At 43.7% G+C, this 22,432-nt stretch overlaps 1 protein-coding gene across 10 annotated transcripts in view; it reads left to right on the top strand.

The window, feature by feature from the left end:
- The window catches only part of ABCC9 (ATP binding cassette subfamily C member 9), a 95,136-nt gene that overhangs the window by 41,765 nt on the left and 30,939 nt on the right, over positions 1 to 22,432 (top strand). For 4 of the 10 annotated variants that reach the window (XM_081209780.1, XM_081209783.1, XM_081209779.1 and 1 more), the window contains 8 exons: positions 5,239 to 5,277; positions 8,621 to 8,719; positions 9,825 to 9,909; positions 12,399 to 12,479; positions 13,021 to 13,158; positions 17,855 to 17,980; positions 19,092 to 19,188; positions 21,262 to 21,506. In XM_081209780.1, coding sequence (XP_081065906.1) covers positions 5,239 to 5,277; positions 8,621 to 8,719; positions 9,825 to 9,909; positions 12,399 to 12,479; positions 13,021 to 13,158; positions 17,855 to 17,980; positions 19,092 to 19,188; positions 21,262 to 21,506 — 910 coding nt within the window. Of the gene's footprint in view, positions 1 to 5,238; positions 5,278 to 8,620; positions 8,720 to 9,824; positions 9,910 to 12,398; positions 12,480 to 13,020; positions 13,159 to 17,854; positions 17,981 to 19,091; positions 19,189 to 21,258; positions 21,507 to 22,432 lie in introns of all 10 variants that reach the window. The other 6 variants (XM_081209778.1, XM_081209775.1, XM_081209781.1 and 3 more) reach the window with 3 other exon arrangements.

The raw sequence follows: 22,432 nt of genomic DNA, 5'->3' as shown, positions 1-22,432 counted from the left end.
GATTTCTGATACAGCAAAACTCTATCAAGAAAAAACTCTGGAATGGTAAAAAAGATAAGATCTTGGAGAAGATAAGAGATGGCGAGAAAAAGTTGAGACTAAACCCAAAATCAAAAGAAGTTTTAAGAGAAATAAAATTCCATCAAGCACAATATGCAAAATTGATAAATCAAGAAGTTGAATGGAAAATTAAACAAATGAAACAAAGATCATTCGAATCGGCAAATAAATGTGGGAAGCTGCTGGCATGGCAGCTGAAAAAGAGACAAAAGTTGAACTTTGTTACCAATCTAGAGGTTGAGGGAGAATGTATTCAGAAACCAGAAGATATTAGAAAGTGCTTCCAGAGATATTTTAGAAAATTGTTTACTCAAGGACCCCAAGTGGAGACTGAGATAGATAATTTTCTAGGAAGTTATGGCCTCCAAAAATTAACACAAGACAAGCAAACAGCCCTGAATTACAAAATAACACAACAGGAGATTGAAAGTGCCATTCAGAACATGCAATTAGGCAAATCTCCAGGTCCAGATGGGCTTACCTCCAAATACTACAAGACATTGAAGGAATATTTGGTTCAGCCATTAATGGAGGTATGTAACCAAATTATGGAAGGAAAGGGGGCACCCGAATCGTGGAAAGAGGCATTCATCACCTTGATTCCTAAATTAGAATCTGAAAAGACTCAACTCAGGAATTATCGCCCTATCTCACTCCTAAATGTGGATTACAAAATTTTTACTAACATTTTGGCAAACAGATTGAAAAAAGTCTTAAATGAAGTAATTCATAAAGATCAAGCAGGCTTTCTCCCTGGCAGGCATATGTCTGACAACACTAGGAATATCATTGATGTTTTGGAGTTATTACAGACAAATCTGAACACGAAGGCAGTTTTGATATTTATAGATGCCGAGAAAGCCTTTGATAACATATCTTGGAAATTTATGAAGAAAAATTTGGAAGGGATGGGAGTGGGAAGGGCGTTTCAAAATGGTATTGAAGCAATCTATTCAGAGCAAAAAGCTAAACTGATAGTAAACAACGTGGTGACTGAAGAGTTTAAAATTGAAAAAGGGACACGACAGGGGTGCCCCTTATCACCCTTGTTATTTATTTCTGTCCTGGAGGTGTTGCTGAATATGATTAGGAAGGACCAGCGGGTGGAAGGAATACAGGTCGGGGAAAAACAATACAAATTGAAGGCCTTTGCAGATGACCTGGTTTTGACATTACAGGAGCCAGAAGCTAGTACAAAAAGAGCCTTAGAACTAATTTCTGAATTTGGTCGGGTGGCGGGATTTAAGCTGAACAAACAAAAAACCAAGGTTTTGGCTAAAAATCTGACACCTTCAGAAATAGATGGGTTTCAGAAGGAAACAGAATTAAATGTTGTTCCAAAAGTGAAATACCTGGGGGTTAACCTGACTGGGAGAAATTTGAATCTGTTTAAAGATAATTATGTAAAATGTTGGTCGGAAATTAAAAAGGATTTAGAAATATGGTCGAGACTGAGACTTACCTTGTCGGGCAGAATAGCTGCAGTCAAGATGAATGTATTGCCAAGAATGTTGTTTCTGTTTCAAACCCTTCAGATCGTGGACAGAGTGGAATGTTTTGGAAAGTGGCAGAGGGACATTGCGAAGTTTGTCTGGCAGGGCAAAAAGCCCCGAATAAAATTTAAAATATTAACAGATGCAAAGGAAAGAGGGGGGTTTGCCCTGCCGGACTTAAGACTGTACTATGAAGCTGCATCCCTCTGCTGGTTGAAAGATTGGTTCTTGTTAGAAAACACTGATGTCCTAGATCTGGAAGGGCATAGTAATGCTTTTGGATGGCATGCATATCTCTGGTACGACAAGGCAAAGTCTCATAAACTGTTTAAAAACCATATTGTCAGGAAAGCTCTACTCATTGTCTGGACTAAATACAAAGACTTATTCGAAAGTAAGACTCCGAGGTGGTTATCACCGGTGGAGGCTAAGGCTGTAAAATTTCGTAATATGGAGACTGGCTGGTTGAAATATTGTGAGATAATTGAAAGAGATGGTGACACTTGGAGGTTGCAGAGTTTTGAAAAACTGAAAGGAAAGGTGCGAGATTGGTTTCATTATGCCCAAATTTTAGAGATTTTTAAAAAAGACAAAAAAATTGGTTTCCAGGTGGAAAAATCAAAATTAGAGACAGAATTACTTGAACCTAAGACGAAAGTGCTTTCAAGAATGTATAATTTGCTGCTTAAGTGGAACACCCAAGATGAGATAGTTAAATCAGCTATGATAAAATGGGCACAAGACATCGGGTACAACATTATGTCTGAAGACTGGGAAAGGTTATGGACCACCGGTATGAAATTTACGGCATGTACTGCCTTAAAGGAAAACATTATGAAAATGGTATACAGGTGGTACATGACCCCAGTCAAACTTTCAAAGATATATCATTTGTCTGACAATAAATGTTGGAAATGTAAGGAAGCTGAGGGAACCTTTTTTCACCTCTGGTGGACATGCCCGAGGGTGAAGGCCTTCTGGGAAATGATCTATAACGAGTTGAAAAAGGTGTTTAAATACACCTTTCACAAGAAACCAGAGGCCTTCCTCCTGGGCATTGTGGGCCAGAGAGTGTTAAAAAAAGATAGAACTTTCTTTTTATATGCAACCACAGCAGCAAGAATTCTTATAGCTAAACACTGGAAGGCACAGGAGTTACCCACGCTGGAAGAATGGCATTTGCAGCTGATGGACTATATGGAATTAGCTGAAATGACAGGCAGAATCCGAGACATGGGAGAAGACGCCGTGGAAGAGGACTGGAAAAAATTTAAGGACTATTTACAAAAATATTATAAGCTATATGAATGTTGAGAATTTGCTAAATGTTCTGGAAAAACATGCTTCAGTATTGAATTTGGTAAACGTTGAAAATTAAGTTAAGATTTCGAAATGTATAAATTGTGGACTATATAACTAAATGAAAACACAAAAACATATGAAATAAGGTATTAATTTGCTGTTTATTTTTATTGTGAAGAAAACAGGGGATGGGGGACGTGGGGAAGTCTGATCGATCATGAAAATGGATGTGAAAAAGTGAATCTTTTCTTTTTCTTCTTTTATAACTTCTTTTCCTTTCTGTAAAACTGCTTTTGATGTGCTATGGATGATATACCTTTCTTTTACCCTGGAAAAAAGCAATAAAACTTTATATAAAAAAAAAAAAAAAAAAAAGGAAAAACATGTCTTCTCCCCTTCATGTCCAAGCAAGCAGCATAAGCAACAGCTATACTCAAAATGGAAGTTCTCAGCAAGCTGTGCTGGAGTGTAAACAGGCATGTGACACACAACAGTCATGCCTGCACTTAAGGTGGAACGGAATATCCTAACAGGGGCTAGGACTCTGCCTGAGACCTTTGAGACCCTCTGCCATTCAGAATAGACAAACACAGACTGGGTGGGTCAGGGGTTGCAAAAATGTGGGCCTTGAGACTACAATTTCCCCACCGTCCCTGAGCATCGGCCATGTTGTCCGAGGCTGATGGAAACTGCAAGTGATCAGTACAAGTCTCTGGCAAAAGCAGCCTGCCCCCGCTCCCCCAGCAGGAAGGAAGAGAAGGGATTTTGAGAGTCCATGCAGTCGTGAATTAATTAACAATGATGCTTTCTCCTTCTTATATGTGTTTCCATCTACCAGGTGTGATTTTAGCCTGCCCAACCCATTGTGATTTTAGCCTGCCCAACCCATTGCTTGCTGAAGTGAAGCATTGACCTTCATTAATATTAAGCTGTGAAGCCATACTTAGCACCATTGTCATTTGCATGAATATGCTGTTTACATGTCTTTTAAGGGATTTGGGGTCTGGGGTGGGAAAGGATAAGAAGCTGGGGAGGGAGACTACGTCTTACATGAAAAGGTTTTTTTCCTCCCAACAGGTGTTCAAAACTATGATGTGGGACATTGAAATAAGCATGCCAGAAAACTAAATTCACAGTTGGGTGTAACAAAAGTTTGTTGTATTCATAAAGAAACCAAGGAACATTTGGTTTCCACAGGACCACAGAAATAAAGAATTGCAGAGAAATTTAGGCTGCTTCCATATGACTTGTTTATTGAGCACCCAACCCGATTTGCTTGCAGGGAGATTTGACAATGCTGGCGATTTAATGAGTGTTCATTCTGCTTTGTTTGTGGGGAGGATATATGGTGTTGCACAAAGCAAATGCCATCCCACACTTTCCATTGCATTTTCCCCATCACTTTCCTTACTGCAAAAAGCCTGAGCTTTTAGGGAAGCGGGTTTGTTGTGCAAGACCTTCTCAAGCAACTGTAATTGCATGACTTGAATTTGCCAGCATGTGATTGAATCCTACCCAAAAAAAGTAGTCTGGAAGTGTCCTGTGCTTGTCTCCTGAAACCCTTGCAAGGAGACCCTCTCCTCTTTGTCAGCAATCTTCAAAGAGTGCGAGAGGTTTGCCTATCATGAGGGATATTGACCCAGACCTGGAGATCCCACAAAAAGTTAAGAGTCTTTAGGATCTCATATGAGTGAGATCTCTTTTTGAGATCTCAGTAAAGATGAACTGAGTGCATGGGATCCTGAAGGACTTTTTATGACATCCCATGGAGGGTCAAAAATCTCAAATCCCATGAGATGCAACAACAACAGCAGCAGCAACAATTATAGCCACTCTTGGAGCTTATACAAACACACACACACACACACGGATGTAAATGCTTGCCCAGTGTGAAGCATGTTGGATTTAATTGTACAGTGGTACCTTGGGTTACAGACGCTTCAGGTTACAGACTCCGCTAACCCAGAAATAGTCCCTCAGGTTAAGAACTTTGCTTCAGGATGAGAACAGAAATCGTGCGGTGGCAGTGGGAGGCCCCATTAGCTAAAGTGGTAGGTACCTCAGGTTAAGAACAGTTTCAGGTTAAGAATGGACCTCCAGAACGAGTTAAGTTCTTAACCCAAGGTACCACTGTACTAGTTGTGGGGGGGCGGGCTCCAGAATAGAAACTCTGCAAAACTGGTCAGAATTTCTATCAGTATCTTGTTACAGTTGCAGCTGAGTGTTGTTCTGATTTGCAGATGCAAATGTCTTCCCCCCTATTCTTCAGCATCAGGAGTTTATTGCTTTCAAATATTTCTCCCAAGTATGTGAAATTTGCTCACCTCGTTGCTGTTATCTTTTCACCAACTACCACTAAAATACTGTTTACCATAACTTGCAGTGGATATGAAAGTGAGTCTTCTTTTGAAGCCAGCCGGAGGTATTATTCTTGAATCTTCTTCTTTTTGAATCCCTCCCTTTTCTACAACCAATGCCTTGTTTCCTTACCCCAATTACAACACTTTGCTAGAGAATATTAACTAGTAAACTTCTCCAATGCAGTGGTTCCCAATCTTTCTTGGGTGGTGGGGTGGGTTTAATGTCCTGGTCAAGTAAATATCCGAATACGAGCCGCAAGAAATTTTAAGACCCAGTTTGGACAGTTAAGACCCTCCAAGAACCAGTGGCTTCATGTGATAGAGGAACAAACCATCCTTCTCTTCCTTATCCTTCTTCACATAAACAACCTTTCATGATTATTCTAGTTTCATTCCCAAGTTTCAGTGAATCAGGCAGCAACCCTATTATCAACTGACCAGAAAGTAAGTTCCATTGAACTGAATTGGACTTGCTTCTGAGCAGACCAGCATAGGATTGCACAGACATTCACTATGAACTAAGATGAATTTACATTTCAGCTTCTACTGGTAGTTCTTGTGGCATCAATTGGGAACCACTGTGTTATCAGATACCTGATAACTTCAGGGAAATTAACATCGCCCAACACATTTTTGTGCCTTCTGAACTCCTGTAATGTGGAAACTTGCTACGTTTACATTAAATGCTTCTAACTAACACTCAGTATTTCACAGCACCCATATCTCTTTTATCAAACTGCAGGTGAAACTTGTGGAGAACCTATTGTGATGGAACGTAGCAGCACTTTTTAAAAGAAACAAATGCCGGCAATTTATTTTTAAAATGCTGTGCATTTCCCATAGTTGTTATACATATTTTAAATGAGAAATTTTGAATTCAAGATTTGTAGTTGCATTTTGAATGTGGCATTTTAACTGCAACATTCAAATGCTGTAGACACAGTGACTTAATTTGATAGTATTGATTTTGACCGGAGAAGAAATCACCTAAGTTGTCAAATGTCAAATACTAATCTCTATTGCATGCATCTTATTAGAATGCTGGCAGATACTAATACCAATGCACGTTATCTATCAAATCCTGACAGATTTTTTTTTTTAATGCATGCCAGCTGTTAAATACTGTCAAATATTAAAGACTATTATATGCTCATCATTAAATGCTATGATGCACCAGGAGTTTTCCAAACTGCCATTTGCACCATCTTGGGTCCCTTTGAAGCTTCTCAGGGGTTCCTCTATTACAGGGGTAGTCCACGTGATGCCCTCCAGATGTTGTTGGACTACAAATCCCATCACCTCTGACTTTTGGCTATGCTGTCTAAAGCTGTTGGTCAGCAACTACAGTGTAGTCCAACAACATATGGAGGGCACAACATTGACTGTCCCTGCTCCATGAGGTCAATAATGGTCGATAAGCTAACCCAAAAGGCAGCCTGCAAACCATGCTGATCTTCCTCTTCAGTACGTATCTGGAAGGGAAGGTTGTATGTAGGCTGCAGGGCATGGTTTGAAAGCACTTGATGTTGCAGTTTTGTTGAAGCAAAGGAGGTCTGGGACTGATCCATATCTCAGTAGGAGGTCACCTGGGAATAGGGAAGTGGGTGGCGCTGTGGTCTAAACCACTGAGCTTCTTGGGCTTGCCGATCCCCACAACGGGGTGAGCTCCCGTTGCTCTGTCCCAGCTCCTGCCAACCTAGCAGTTCAAATCACACCGGTGCAAGTAGATAAATAGATACTGCTGCGGCGGGAAGGTAAACAGCGTTTTCGTGCACTCTGGCTTCCGTCGCGGTGTTCTGTTGCACCAGAAGCGGTTTAGTCATGCTGGCCACATGACCTGGAAAGCTGTCTGTGGATAAACGCCGGTTCCCTCGGCCTGCAAAGCGAGATGAGCGCCGCACCCCATAGGCGCCTTTGACTGGACTTAACCATCCAGGGGTCATTTACCTTTACCTTATTTACCACCTGGGAATCCTGTGTACAGAGCCTTGAGCTCTATCACTGAAAAAGGATGGAACATTAATGTTACAGGTGGGACCTGCAACAAAATGTTGCAGTATATTCTCCCTCCTAACAAGAGTGTTCCTGTTCACGGTTCCAACCAGCCATTTGAGCAAGGCATCCTGCCCACTGTTTTGCATTTCTCTTCTGCAGCCCTGCATGTTCAGCTTTCTTTTGGCAGTTATCTCGCTTAGGTGTCTGCTAAGGCCAACACAGAAGTGGCCACTGATGGCTGGAGTTCACAAAGGCACCATCGAGAGCTTCTGCCTTTGACTAGCCTCCTGTGCATGCTCCAACATATGTGCAATTCTACGGAACCTGATATCTATGCTTAGATGGTGGAATCTATGCAGCTGGAGTTCAACTTGATAGAATCATAGAACTGCAGTGTGCGGATCCCGGGGGCTAACCGAGAGGCAAGGTCCGAATCCAGTCCGAGGTCGATGGTGCGGTGTGGAGGCTAGCCATCAAAGCTGTAGCTGGGTCCGAGTCAGGAGGAGTCAGGAACTCTGGCAGAAGAGCAGGACAGGGTGCAGGCAGGAACAGGCTACCAACAACGTTGCTCCCACAACCTGGGACTGGGGCTGACTGGCTTTTATCTGCCTTGAGGCATAGGGCGGCCCCGGTCCACAGGTGACTCGCCTCTCCTGGCCTGGAGGTGAGCACTCCTCCTGTGGGAACTCCTCCTGTGGGAACTGCCCTGAGCCTCTGCAGCTCAGAAGAGGCTGGAGGGTTACCGGACCCAGAGGCAACCTCCTCTTCCCCTGACGGGGCTGAGAGTGGAGCACCTGCAGGCAATGGGTCCTCCACCCCCTCAGGGGCCAGAGCAGACTCAGCTGGTGCCTGCACCTGAGGATCCAGCACAGGTGAGGACCCTTCAGGCTCAAGCCCCTGCCCCAGCTCAGCTGGTTCTGGAGGCGGGGACTCCTGTGCAGACTGGGATTCCTCAGGTTCAGCCTCTGAGTCTGAATCCCAGGCCATCACATGCAGAGTTGGGAGAGATCCCAATGATCATCTGTTCCAACCTCCTGCAACACAGGAATCTCAACATGTTGTCTCCCAATTTGAAATCATACTGGACCTTGCTTGTAAAGAACACATTGATTGGGCGCATGTTCATTGGAGAGCCCAGCGTCAGAGTGGGCGATTAGTATAAATAGAGCACATGTGGTACACATTTTTACTTGGAGTTCATCATGGGAAGAGAAAGCAGTGGCAGGGATGGGTGCTCCTTTAACGTAACCTTCTCCTAAAAAAAAAAAAAAACTTCCCCTCCTTTCACTCTTGTTATAACAGCTGCTTTTCTCTTGCGTGCATCTTTTTCTCTTACCAATTTGTTATAAACCATGTGTGGGAGAAGCTCTGCCTGCCCACTGCTCCTAACGCACTCACCTCTCCCACCAGGAACCGATACTCTGTGGCTTATGCAGCCCAGAAGCCCTGGCTCCTCAATGCTACGGTGGAGGAAAACATCACCTTTGGCAGCCCATTTAATAAACAGAGGTAAGGGAATAACGCTTCTAACAGCCGCACTTCTTCCTGCTCTTTGCTCAGGTAAGGAAGATGGAAGAGCAAAGCCATAAAGATTCCCAATGGGGATTTTTAGTTGGAGAATGGCAACCGCTAATTCGGAGGATGGGTGCAATGCATCAGGAAATCTTCCCATCCCAGTGCCACTGAAATGACTATATACTATTGTTGTACTCTGTATTTTGGGTCTATGGACCACAATAAAACTGTGTGTGAAATGACAAATACGAGCAAAAAAGGTATTCCCTCCCACCTCCAGCCCAGTCTTCCCTGTTGTCTCACAAATTGTGGTGTTGAGATCATGCATCTACAGAGAGAACCCATAATTCAAACCTTTGCACTTATATTGCAAAGAGTGGGGAACTGAATCCAGGCAGTGGACCGGCTCCTGATTTGCACAGAAACCCCAGTGTCACTCACCTGTGTCAATCACCTGACGACAGCCTGGAAGCTTCTTGGCCTAGGAGTAAAATCCAGACCTACGTCCAGCCTGCAGTCAAGCACAAGCCACAAAAACAAGATGGAAAAAATTGCTATTAGCTCTGCTAGCGTCTGTCAGGCTGTGACCATAAACTTTCCCCATTGCCTCATGGCTCAGTGGAATAGCAAATACAGTGGTACCTCGGGTTACATACGCTTCAGGTTACATATGCTTCAGGTTACAGATTCCGCTAACCCAGAAATATTACCTCGGGTTAAGAACTTTGCTTCAGGATGAGAACAGAAATCGTGCTCCGGCAGCGCAGTGGCAGCAGGAGGCCCCATTAGCTAAAGTGGTGCTTCAGGTTAAGAACAGTTTCAGGTTAAGAACGGACCTCCGGATCGAATTAAGTACTTAACCTGAGGTACCACTGTAATCTGCATACAGAAGACCCCCAGGTTCAGTTGCCAGCAGGTTCAAGTACAGCTGGGACAGATCTTGCCTGAAATCCTGAAGAACTGCTGTTATTCAGCACGGACAGTATCAAGCTCGATGGACGCAATGATGTAACTTAGTTAAAATCAGCTTCCTGTCTTTGCACTGGCCCTGCCCAGAGATCCCTTTGTGCCCATCGAGTTTCTTCTATTCCTTCAACAGGTACAAAGCCGTCACAGATGCGTGTTCTCTGCAGCCTGACATCGATCTCTTGCCATTTGGAGACCAGACCGAAATTGGAGAAAGGGTAAACGAAGCATGAGGAATTTGTGCTTATGCTCTTGGTCCTGTTGGATCCATGATCACAGCTGTTGTTAGCAATGACATCAGCACAAGCTCGTTTTCAGCAGAAGCAGCCTCAGTGCCCGCAACACCCAGCAATCCAGAAGCACCCCCCTGTCAGTTATTGGGGCATGATTTCTTTGTCTTACAGGGCAAAGGCTGGCCCAATAAATGTTGCTGCCTGAGGCAGAGCAGGAAATGGCGCCCCTCTCCCCTGGGCTCAAGCCCAAGTGCATTATTATCCAAGGCCAGCCAAGTTATTTTGGCACCTGAGGCAGGAGGAAGCCCCACACGTGCCTTTCCTAATCCTTGGCAGTAAAAACGATGACAATAATGTATTAAGTAACCAGCAATGTGCTGCCTTTTCAGGACACCCATATTTTGCTGCCTCACTTTGCCAAATGATAGGGCCGGCCCCGTCTGAGGTCTTTACGCTCACCGGCAGGTGCGCCCTCGACAACATTCAAAACCTTAAAAGCCTTTTCAACAAATTACAATTTCTAAGTTTTCCCATAAACCCCTTGGGCAATCGTCAGGTGAAATCCACTATTGCTTTCTGGATTAAGGGCACTGATATTTGGTATTCTGTGTCCTTTGCCTGAATGGTTTCCTGCCTCCAAATCTATCTGGGTTTTTTCTTTGCCCCGATGTCAGGAAGCTGTAGTGATCAGGTGGGATCGCTAGGAGGAATTATTTTAAAAAAAATTTGGAGCAAGCCATTTGTGTCAGCAATGAAAGCATTGCGTTGACTGAGTTTGAGCCATTTTGATATGATTTCTGATCAATCCATGCCTCTGCATCAATGTGCTATTTCTCTGCCTTACAGGCACGTATAAGCATTCTAAATGCACAGGCCAGTCGCTTCACCAGGGATCCTGGGTCATAAAGATAGAAGGTAGCTTTGATATAGTTTAATCTTTAGATAGATATTAAGGGCCAGGAAGAGAGTTCACAAGGAGATGGTAAATATTGCCATCCTTCCTCTCCTGTTTATTCCTGTTTATGACCTCCGGGGTTTTCCTAAAAACATTCCTCCTTTATTTCTATTTTATTTACTCTGGACTACTATGCATGCTCAAGTAGGAAATAGTTTCTTTGTAGTTTTAACTTTAACTTTGTCCCACGTGGGGTTTTTTGAATAGCTCAGAGCAGTGGCGTAGCGTGGGGGGTGCAGGGGGGGCCGGCCGCACCGGGCGCAACATCTGGGGGTTAGGGGGCGCAAATCCACGGGTTAGGGGGGCGCAAATCCACGGGTTAGGGGGCGCAAATCCACGGGTTAGGGGGCGCAAATTACTTGCCTTGCCCCGGGTGCTGACAACCCACGCTACGCCACTGGCTCAGAGGAAATCTGATTGGTTCTTACAAACACTGTGTAAAATTTTTGTGTGTGAATAAAACAACCTGGGCCAAGGGGTGGAGAGGATTATTATTGGCAACTCCTCCCAGAGTCTTGCTGGTCATGCCTCATGTGTATTTTATTAATCAGAGTCCAATCCTTCCTTGCTTTGGGAACGCTACAGGAAGCCATGCTAGATACTTGGAGAATTTAACTATTCTCAAATACTGTTTTGGGTTTTCACTAAAGCTAGGTTTAATTGCTTGCCCTCTGCTGGATTGGACAGTTTGAGGGTACCCCTTAACTGTTTACATATACAACCCTTGGCTCCTATGCTTTTTGCCTGTAATTTCTATTCAGAGAACCGAATCAGATTGGTGACTTCTTTTGTCTCAAAATTTCCAGGTAGGACTTCTGAATGCTATCTGGCCTACTTTTGGACAGATTCGAACAAATTATTAACAATGACTGTGGCTAGATTTATTTTTCTGGCTGCAAAAACACAGAAAGGAAATCTCCCCAGGCTAAACCTATCCTTGTCTGGTTGCTGTTCTCATACATTACCATTATTAATCTGTAATTTTAATAATAATAATAATAATAATAATAATAATAATAATAATAATAATAATTGTCAATTATTTTAACTCACTTTTAACTTTCATATTTTAAGGTATCAAGTTTTATATCTTATTTTAGACTTGTTTTAAACATTCCTGATATTTTACATCTTTTATGTATTACAATCCACTTTAATTTATTTTTGTGTTATGAGATTTTACCTGTATGGATGTTGGCTTTATTTTGTTCAGGTCCACATAATAAAAACATTCTGTCATCTGTCTTCATAAAAGAGGGCATTTGCAGCTTACAAATAATTTTGGGACACTTTCTTCCCTATTTGATTTCTGAGATGCACTTTCTATCTTAGTTGTCGTCTAGGTTTGGCAACCAACAGCCCTAATATTTAATATAACACATCATTACATAAATTTGAAGGCGTTCTTGAGGGTGAGGGGTTAATTTTAGAAACTGGTTATTTCAAGGCTTTGGCAAATCAGTCGTTGTTGGCACTTACTCAAGAGAAATAATTTTGCATGGCCTGTTGTACCCATTAGGGAATTAACTTGAGCGGAGGTCAACGCCAACGAATCTGTGTTGCTCGGGCTCTCTACCAAAACACCAACATTGTGTTCCTGGTAAGGCTTTTTTCATACTTCAGTTTTAATTCTTTATTTTTTAGATTTTTTTTTTAAAAAAAATTGGTTGTGCTATCCAAATGTCTTTTGTGCGAAAATTCACAAGGAGTGTATAAGCATGCTATACACACCACAGATTCAGATATCCAAATGGCTGGACCTTCATGCAGTACTGTTTTGTTTGTTTGTTTTAAATCAACCTTTAACAAGCCTTACTTTTTGTGTTTTGCTGATCCACGGCAGCCATTTTGCCAGAAACCAGGGAGGGAGGGGAGAGGGAAATAAGAGAGCTCCCGCCCTTCTTTGTTTGCCTTTTGAAAGGTTTCAGATTGTTTTTCCATGTTTTCCCATCTTTTGGTGTCAAAATTCTGCGGTCCGGAACGTAGTAGAAATTTCCCCATGGAAATTGTTGACTTGGTATGTGAACATTCGCCTAACAAATGATTTCCCCGAGAGCACATTGTGTTGGGATAGGAAGACCTGCAGGTATTATGCTTTAGCCTGGTTTCAAAATGCTCTCTTTTCATATATTTAATTCCAGGATGACCCATTTTCTGCCTTGGACATTCACCTGAGTGATCACCTGATGCAAGAAGGCATCCTGAAGTTTCTTAAGGATGACAAAAGGACCCTTGTATTGGTGACTCATAAATTGCAGTACCTGCCACACGCAGATTGGGTATGCATCGTGGACTTTCTAAAAAAAATAAATTGCAGAATTTTCTTTTTTATATATATAAATTTTTATTACCTTTTTTAACATCATTTTCAACAGTAATTAAACATACTTTTGCATCTTATTCAGTTTTTTTTGACTTCCATCAATCCTGTCTGAAAATTTTACAATCTAGTCTCTCAGTATGCATTTCTTATCTTCCCTATTGCATTTCAAACTCATAACCAATATCTCTATCTTTTCCGACTTTGTAACACTTCGTATATTTCTCCTTACAAAACTTCCTGTAGTCCTCCTAGCGTAATTTGTTGATTACAGTTGCTCTTTAAATAATTCATATACTTCTTCTGTAAATCTCTGGTCCCGCAGGTTTCAGATCTTTCCTGTCATTTTGTCCAATTCTGCATAATCCAAACATTGCCAAATTTTCTTACGTATCAAACTAAGAATATAAGAACAGCTCTGCTGAATCAGGCCAATGCCCCATCTGGTCCCGCATCCTGTTCTCCCAGTGGCCAGCTTGGGGGAAACCAGGGAGCAGAACATGAGCAGAAGAGCCCTCGTTCCTCCCCTGGTTTCCAGCGAGTGGTATTCAGAAGCATCGCTGCCTCCAACTGTGGAGGTAGGACAGCCATCATGGCTAGTAGCCATTGATAGCTCTCTCCTCTGTGAATTTGTCTAATCCTCTTTTAAAGCCACCCGCAAGTTGGTCATCACTGCCTCCCAGGGGAGTGAGTTCCATAGTTTGAGTATAATAATAATAACAGTTGTTGTTGTTTAGTAATTTAGTCGTTGTCAGGGAACTGCCATCGGAGCCAAGAGTGGAGGTAAGGCTCCCCAATGATGCGGGAGAAGGGACCAGCAGAGGGAGAGAGAACACTTCCTTTGGGGAAGGAAATCAGCGTGACACCTGGGAGGAAGGGGAGCAGGGAAGGACTTCGGAGAGAGGGCTCCAGGACTCTTCCACAGACACCAGCGGGGAGAGTCCAGGACCTCCGCTGGCCATGCCCACCCTGCGCAGGAGACTTCCGCGCAGGGAGTCTAGGCGGAGACTTGGTGTCAAGGAGTTTTTATGTTGGAGGAAGTTCAGGAAACGTCCACTGACGGATTCTGCCAGTGACTGACACAGCCACGGAGAAAGGGCTGTCCAGCCAGGGAAAGGTTTAGCCAGGGAACGTTGCCTAGAGCATCAGCTACATCTACACACATGCAACCCCAATTCCCTTTACAGTCATGTCCGACTCTTCATGACCCCATGGACCAGAGCACGCCAGGCCCTCCTGTCTTCACTGCCTCCCACAGTTTGGTCAAACTCATGCTGGTAGCTTCGAGAAGGCTGTCCAACCATCTCATCCTCTGCCGTCCCCTTCTCCTTGTGCCCTCCATCTTTCCCAACATCATAGTCTTTTCCAGGGAGTCTTCTCTTCTCATGAGGTGGCCAAAGTATTGGACCCTCAGCTTCAGGATCTGTCCTTCCAGTGAGCACTCAGGGCTGATTTCCTTCAGAATGGATAGGTTTGATCTTCTTGCAGTCCATGGGACTCTCAACAGTCTCCTCCAGCACCATAATTCAAAAGCATCTATTCTTCGGCGATCAGCCTTCTTTATGGTCCAGCTAATAATAATTTTTATTTATACCCTGCCCTCCCCGGCTAGAGCCGGGCTCAGGGCAGCTAACACCAATAAAATCACAGTAAAAACATAAAAGGGGGGGAAGAAGAGAGGGGAAAAAACACCAATTTAAAATACAGGTTAAAATGCAATTTAAAATGCAGCCTCATTTTAAAATAGCCAATAAATCAAGACCATAAGGGGAGGTAAACATAAGGGTCAGACTGAGTCCAAACCAAAGGCCAGGCGGAACAGCTCTGTCTTGCAGGCTCTGTGAAAAGATGTCAAGTCCCACAGGGCCCTTGTCTCTTGTGACAGAGCGTTCCACCAAGTCGGGGCCAGTACTGAGAAGGCCCTGGCCCTAGTTGAGACCAATCTAACCACCTTGTGACCTGGGACCTCCAAAATGTTGTTGTTTGTGGACCTTAAGGTCCTCCGTAGGGCATACCAGGAGAGGCGGTCCTGTAGGTACGTGGGTCCTAGGCCGTAGTGGAGTATGCACTGGAGTTCCCATCACCCATTTACCTGGAAAATGTTGATCACTTCTCCTATCTGGGCAGTTATCTTTCCACAAGGGCCAACATTGATGCCGAAATCCAGAATTGCCTGAGCTCTGCGAGTGCAGCTTTCTCCCAATTGAAGTGCATTAGCAGGGAAACCAAAATGCTTGTTTACAAAGCTATTGTCCTACCAACCTTACTGTATGGTTGTGAAACATGGACCACTTATAAACGCCATCTGCAACTCCTTGAAAGATCCCATCAATGGTGTATCTGAAAAATTTTAACATCACTTGGGAAGACAGGCGAACTAATGCCAGTGTACTGAAAGAAGCAAAGATCACCAGTGTCAAAGCAACGATTCTTCAGCATCAACTTCGTTGGACTGGTCATGTTATGCCGATGCCTGATTATCATCTTCCAAAGCAACTACTCTATTCCGAACTTAAAAATGGAAAGTGTAAGGCTGGCGGGCAACAAAAGAGGTTGAAAGACTGTCTCAAGGCAGATCTTTAAAAATGTAGTATAAGCACTGATAACTGGGAAACACTGGCCTGTGAGCGCTCCAATTGGAGAACAGCCTTTACCAAAGGTGTCATGGGCTTTGAAGACACTCAAACTCAAGACGCAAGGGAGAAACGTGCTAAGAGGAAGGCATGCTTGGCAAACCCTCACCATGATCAACTCCCACCTGGAAACCTATGTCCCCACTGTGGAAGGACGTGTAGATCCAGAATTGGCCTCCACAGTCACTTATGGACTCACTGTTAAGACTGTGTTCATGGAAGACAATCTTACTTGGCTACGAGTGATCTCCAAAGAAGAAAGAAGAAGACCCCTGTGAAGCTAGCAAGCAGAACGTGATCCCTGTGCCCACTGGACTAGATGGGCCACTTGCCTGATTCAGCAGGTTCTTCTCATGTTCTTATGAATGCATGTCTGACGCTTGGAATTCATCCTTATTTGTTTATTGCAGTTATACCCCACTTTTTCCTTCAAGGAGCTCAAGGTAGCATGTGTGGTTCTCCCCCATCTCATATAATCCCCACAATACCCCTGTGAGGTGGGTTTGGTTGAGAGGCAATGGCTGGTCCAAGGTCGCCCAGTAAAGCTTCATGACTGAGTGTCGGCTCGAACTCTGGTCACTTAGGTCCTAGTCTGACGCTCGTAACCAATGAACCACACTGGCTTCACTTAAAGTTTTCAGGGTTGGAGAGATCCTCCTGCTCAGATAACTGGTTAAGAAGACCATCCGTTGAAGAGAAAAGATGCTGGTTTCAGGCCGTGTCATCTCAGGGCTCTAGTTAGTGTGCTGATTTAGCACATCCAGTCCCCGCACGTAACCCATGAGCAGACCATGCTAATCTCCTGGTAGTCTGGAATCATAGAGCAATTGCTGGGTCATCAAGGTCAGCAGTGATAGCACAGTCCAGATGGGGCAGGAAGCACGCAATTTGTTTTCCAGATGCTGTTTTCTGTATATCTGATTTTGTGCTAAGGCTCTGAATGGGTCTAATTGGAAACTTGCTGAAGGACCAAATTATATATGTTGTTGAGAGGTGGGGAAGAAGTGCAGTGAAAATATGCCCTTGCCTAATTCACCTTTCCTGAAATAATGTACAAACTGAAAGGCAGGCCTCCCTTGATATTCATGCATCTCCAAATTTTGCAGGGCAGTTCTCCACCCCCACCCAAAATAGGGAACTGATAGAAAAGAACGGATAAAAATGCATGTATCTGTGCAAAAAAAAAAAAAAAGCATTACATTAGGGGACATGACTTGCAAAATATGCATATTAGATAAATTTGCATATAACGTGTGTATATTAGGAGAAATGCACACCAATGTTCAGACAGTTTTTCATAAGGATTTTTTTAAAAAGCAAAACTTAAACTAATGCAGAAATGTGGTTATCCTAAGATCAGGGAAATGGGAAATTGAGAGAAAGTAAAATTTGCACACTCACCCATCCCTTGGGTTGTTGAATTTCCAAATTAGCACATCATTAGGAACCTAGAAGGGACGCCGGTGGCGCTGTGGGTTAAACCACAGAGCCTAGGATTTGCTGATCAGAAGGTCGGCGGTTTGAATCCCCGCGATGGGGTGAGCTCCCGTTGTTCGGTCCCTGCTCCTGCCAGCCCATCAGTTCGAAAGCACGTCAAAGTGCAAGTAGATAAATAGGTACCGCTCCGGCGGGAAGGTAAACGGCGTTTCCGTGCGCTGCTCTGGTTCACTAGAAGCGGCTTAGTCATGCTGGCCACATGACCCGGAAGCTGTACGCCGGCTCCCTTGGCCTATAGAGCAAGATGAGTGCTGCAACCCCAGAGTCGGTCACGACTGGACCTAATGGTCAGGGGCCCCTTTACCTAGGAACCTAGAAAGCTGCCTTATAATGAGTCAGACCATTGGTCCTTCCAGTTCAATAGTGTCTACACTGGCCAGCAGTAGCTCTCCAGGGTTTCAGGCAGGAGTCTCTCCCAGACCTACCTGGAGAAGCCAGAATTTGAACCCGTGACTATCTGCATGTAAAGGATTTGCTTTGCCAACTGAGCTATGGCCCTTGCCCCTTCCTTCTCTTTCTCCTCAGATCATTGCCATGAAGGATGGCACCGTGCTTAGAGAAGGGACCCTGAAGGACATCCAAACTAAAGATGTCGAACTCTACGAACACTGGAAAACGCTGATGAATCGCCAAGACCAGGAACTGGAAAAGGTAATGCAAACAACAAAGCTCCGTTCAAGACAAGCTGTGGATCCATATTTGGCACACCATATTGACACGGGTGGCGCTGTGGTCTAAACCACAGAGCCTAGGGCTTGCCGATCAGAAGGTCGATGGTTCGAATCCCCACGACGGGGTGAGCTCCCGTTGCTTGGTGCCAGCTCCTGCCAACCTAGCAGTTCGAAAGCACACCAAAAATGCAAGTAGATAAATAGGTACTGCTCTGGTGGGAAGGTAAACGGTGTTTCCGTGTGCTGCTCTGGTTTTGCCAGAGGTGGCTTGGTCATGCTGGTCACATGACCCGGAACAACTGTCTGCGGACATAAGCCGGCCCCCTTGGCTAGTAAAGCGAGATGAGCGCCGCAACCCCAGAGTTGTTCGTGACTGGATTTAACTGTCAGGGGTCCTCTACCTTTTTATTGACCTATCAGGTGGCGTTTCCTTAAGGGGGAGCAGAACTCCTTTCCTCTTTTGCCATCCAAACGTGGCTTTTGTGCTTGCTTCACACATGAAAGCATTTCTACCCAGAATGTCAGTTCAGGAATTCGTCAACAGATGATCGGTTGATGTGTTTTGTCCATTCTTGGCTACCACATTTCACAAAGGATTGGAGTCTACCGAAAACCAGTCTAAAATGCACTTAGCACCAGAGTTAGCTGCTAGCTGCACACCAGCTAGTCAGAATACACAGCATTCCTCGTTCCTTCATGGACTTGTTATTTATTCGCTCCAATTCTTGGGGAACAACTACCCCTCACCGCTGTCCATTCTGCTCTCTATTGTTCTGGCCAGGGTTGGCCCACCTGAAAGGCAAGGTGAGACATCCACCTCAGGTGCCAGATCCACAGGGGCAGCAGATCCAGCCTCCAAGTTTGACTAGATGATCCTTGGAGTCCCTTCCAACCCTTCAGTTCTATGGTTATCCCATTTCAAGGGGACATTCTAACCAGCCAAAATCACTTAAAAGCACCAGGGGCAGTGAGCCTAGTCCGGTGTGGTTAGAAAGGCCTGGAAAGTTGCATTTGGCTCCCAAACCTGAAGCTTCCTACGTCTCACCTAAGTAGTCCTTGCAGAAGTTTCGTTTTTGAAACCTTGATTGTAGGATATGGAAGCTGACCAGACCACCCTGGAAAGGAAGACTCTCCGAAGAGCTATGTACCCAAGAGAATCAAAAGCTCAGCTGGAAGATGAAGATGAAGGTAATGATATACCCTATATTGACTGACTGATTGATCCTTTGCTTAAAGAGGGAGAGAGAGAAGAATTCAATGAATTAATTCAATGAATAATTTTTGTCTCCATGTTTGCATTTCCTTAAATTAACACATGGAGTTGAGCATTATCCACATAATTTATCAGTTAGTTTGTTTAGAAAAGCATTTCTGGCTTTGCTATTCCAGACTATGCCTTCGCCATATTTAGATGTTTCAGTGTATCTGAAGATGTGTGCATGCACACAAAAGCTCATACCAATAACAAACTTAGTTGGTCTCTAAGGTGCTACTGGAAAGAATTTTTTTATTTTGTTTCGACTACAGCAGACCAACACGGCTACCTACCTGTAACTATATTTAGAGGGACGTTATAGCAATATATCAGTAGAACAGCTTCTCTGTGTAAAATATTTTTATACTGCTCTTTGCATTCCGAACCAAGGGCAAAGTTCATTCTGAACTCTTTAGTAAGATACCTGATGGTCATGATCAAGTGAAAACAACAAATGGTTTTGGCACATTTTTGACAGATATGTGAGATTTTTGGCTGCCTTTAAAATTGAGTGAACTGCAAAATTTTAGTTGGAAAATATAATAATAATTTAATAATAATTTATTATTTGTACCCCGCCCATCTGGCTGGGTTTCCCCAGCCACTCTGGACGGCTTCCAACAAAGATGAAAGATGGCGTCCTATTGGAAAGACCCAGTTCTCTGAGTGCATGTTCTGGAAGTTGGGCAATAGGGGCAGTACAGGATTCCTATTGGTGTACCGACCTCCCCGCTGCACCAAGGATTCCCTGCCCGAGCTGTTTCAGGTCGTGGCGGATGTCCTCCTGGAGACACCTAGTTTGGTTGTCCTAGGGGATTTTAACACCCTGTGGAACACCCTCCCACCAGATGTCAAAGAGAACAACAACTACCAGGCTTTTAGAAGACATCTGAAGGCAGCCCTGTTTAGGGAAGCTTTTAATGTTTGATGTATTATAGTATTTTAATATTCTTTTGGAAGCCGCCCAGAGTGGCTGGGGAAGCCCATCCAGATGGGCGGGGTATAAATAATAAATTATTATTATTATTATTATTATTATTATTATTATTATTATTATTATTATTGTTGTTGTTGTTGTTGTTGTTGTTGTTGTTATTGTTATTGTTGTTGTTGTTATTATTATTATACACTAAAATGTCACATATTAAAAACTTCCCTGAACAGGGCTGCCTTCAGATGTCTTCTGAATGTCAGGTAGATGTTTATCGCTTTGACATCTGATGGGAGGGCGTTCCACAGGGCGGGCGCCACTACCGAGAAGGCCCTCTGCCTGGTTCCCTGTAACTTGGCCTCTCGCAGTGAGGGAACCACCAGAAGGCCCTCGGAGCTGGACCTCAGTGTCCGGGCAGAACAATGGGGGAGGAGACGCTCCTTCAGATATACTGGACCGAGGCCGTTTAGGGCTTTAAAGGTCAGCACCAACACTTTGAATTGTGCTCGGAAACGTACTGTGAGCCAATGTAGGTCTTTCAAGACCGGTGTTATATGGTCTCGGCGACTGAAATGTATTAGTTCCGTTAACCTTATGTATTCTAATATTCTTTTCTTCTTTTAATCTTTTGTACATTACTATTTCTGGTATATTTTAATGTAAAGATATATTTTGGTTGATGCTGGGATGGTTGAAACAACAGCAATAAAGAATATGATTAATATAAATCTGTTATTTTTACACACACACATATAACTTCATGAAAATACGTTTTTAATTATGCATTTGTTCACAAAATACATATTTAAATACTTATTTCATCCCAGTGTCTTTGTTTCTAAATTTATTCTACCCTAAAATGTGTAATTTATTTATTTATTACACATTTTGGGTACTTTTCCCAGTCATAAAATTCAGGGAAGTGCAAAATCTGAAGAGCAGTCACAATCTCGTCCATGTATTTAGTCCAGGAGGTGTGAATCAGGTCTGTTCACATACAATGTGGACCGCCCCTGCTTGCAGCTGAGACACACACGCCAGATGAACTGACTAAGTTAAATTTGTGACCTAGCAGAGGAAGAGGAGGAGGAAGAAGACGATGACAACATGTCAACCGTCATGAGACTTAGGACAAACTTGCCCTGGAAAACCTGCTGGCAGTACCTAACCTCGGGAGGGTTTCTCTTACTCTCCCTGATGATCTTCTCAAAATTGCTGAAGCATTCGGTCATCGTTGCAATTGATTACTGGCTAGCACAGTGGACATCGATGACTAACAACGGCAAGGCATTGTGTTCCACAGAGGAGCCGGCCAGAAAGGTAGGCCAACATGCAGAGGTTAAAGCGGTTTAGGGTTGATAAACAGGTTTATGGTTTGATAAACAGATAAACAACCTGACAGGGTCCAAGAGTCCCCCACCCTTCTTCAACCATCCTAGTTAGTGCTTTCCCAAATTTGGAAGGAGGCATACCCTCCAAAATTCCTGATATGAAAATAGGGACATTTCTCACTCCCCCCCCAATTGGCACCCCATTTTTGTCCCTCTCCCCACCCGTAGAGCACTTCCTCCACCAATGGGCACAGCACACATGCCCTCCACCGTCTTGAGAAAACCCCATAATCCCCATTTTATTTTATTTTTGTCCTTTGTAGATTTACAAAAAGATAAACACATACCAATAAATACATTTTAGAAAGGGGGCAAGATTAGACATGGATGCACAAAGCAGTTTGTGGAGAAGGAGTATGTCTGATGAGAGGGTACAGTCTATGGAGAGTCCTGAGGGCGAGATAGAAAAACACAGTGCTCCATTCAGCCCCTAGGACTAAGGTTCCCCATCACTGAAGCAAAATGAGACACTTGGGGCTCACTGCTGGACTGGTATGTTAGTCCTGCTTTTTGCCCTTGTATTACCCCACTGCTTAGAGACATTCCTTCTAAGGTAATTTCAGCAGTAATATTGTGATCTAGTTTTGTATCTCAGCCGTATTCCCACAGGCGCACACAGGAGACCAGAAAACTTCGTTCTTTCCCCCAAAGTGCTATAAAAACATTCAGTTAATTTGAATAGGAAGTGCACAGAGTCCTAAAACAGAAGTCTTTGGAACTATGACCCACCAGCTGGACTGCACCGCAAAACTAAGCATGTCTTTGAGGGTGCTTCATAATCAAAGGAAAATTAAGTTGTTTCCCAGCAGGGGCTGAAGGCTCTGTCAGTGTTGATTCTCTTTGTTTCTCATTTTT

This window comes from Podarcis bocagei, assembly GCF_964188305.1.
Source record: "Podarcis bocagei genome assembly, chromosome: 10".
NCBI lineage: Eukaryota > Metazoa > Chordata > Lepidosauria > Squamata > Lacertidae > Podarcis > Podarcis bocagei.
The sequence above is the reverse complement of the archived record's forward strand: the minus strand, read 5'-3'. Positions and strand labels throughout refer to the sequence as shown.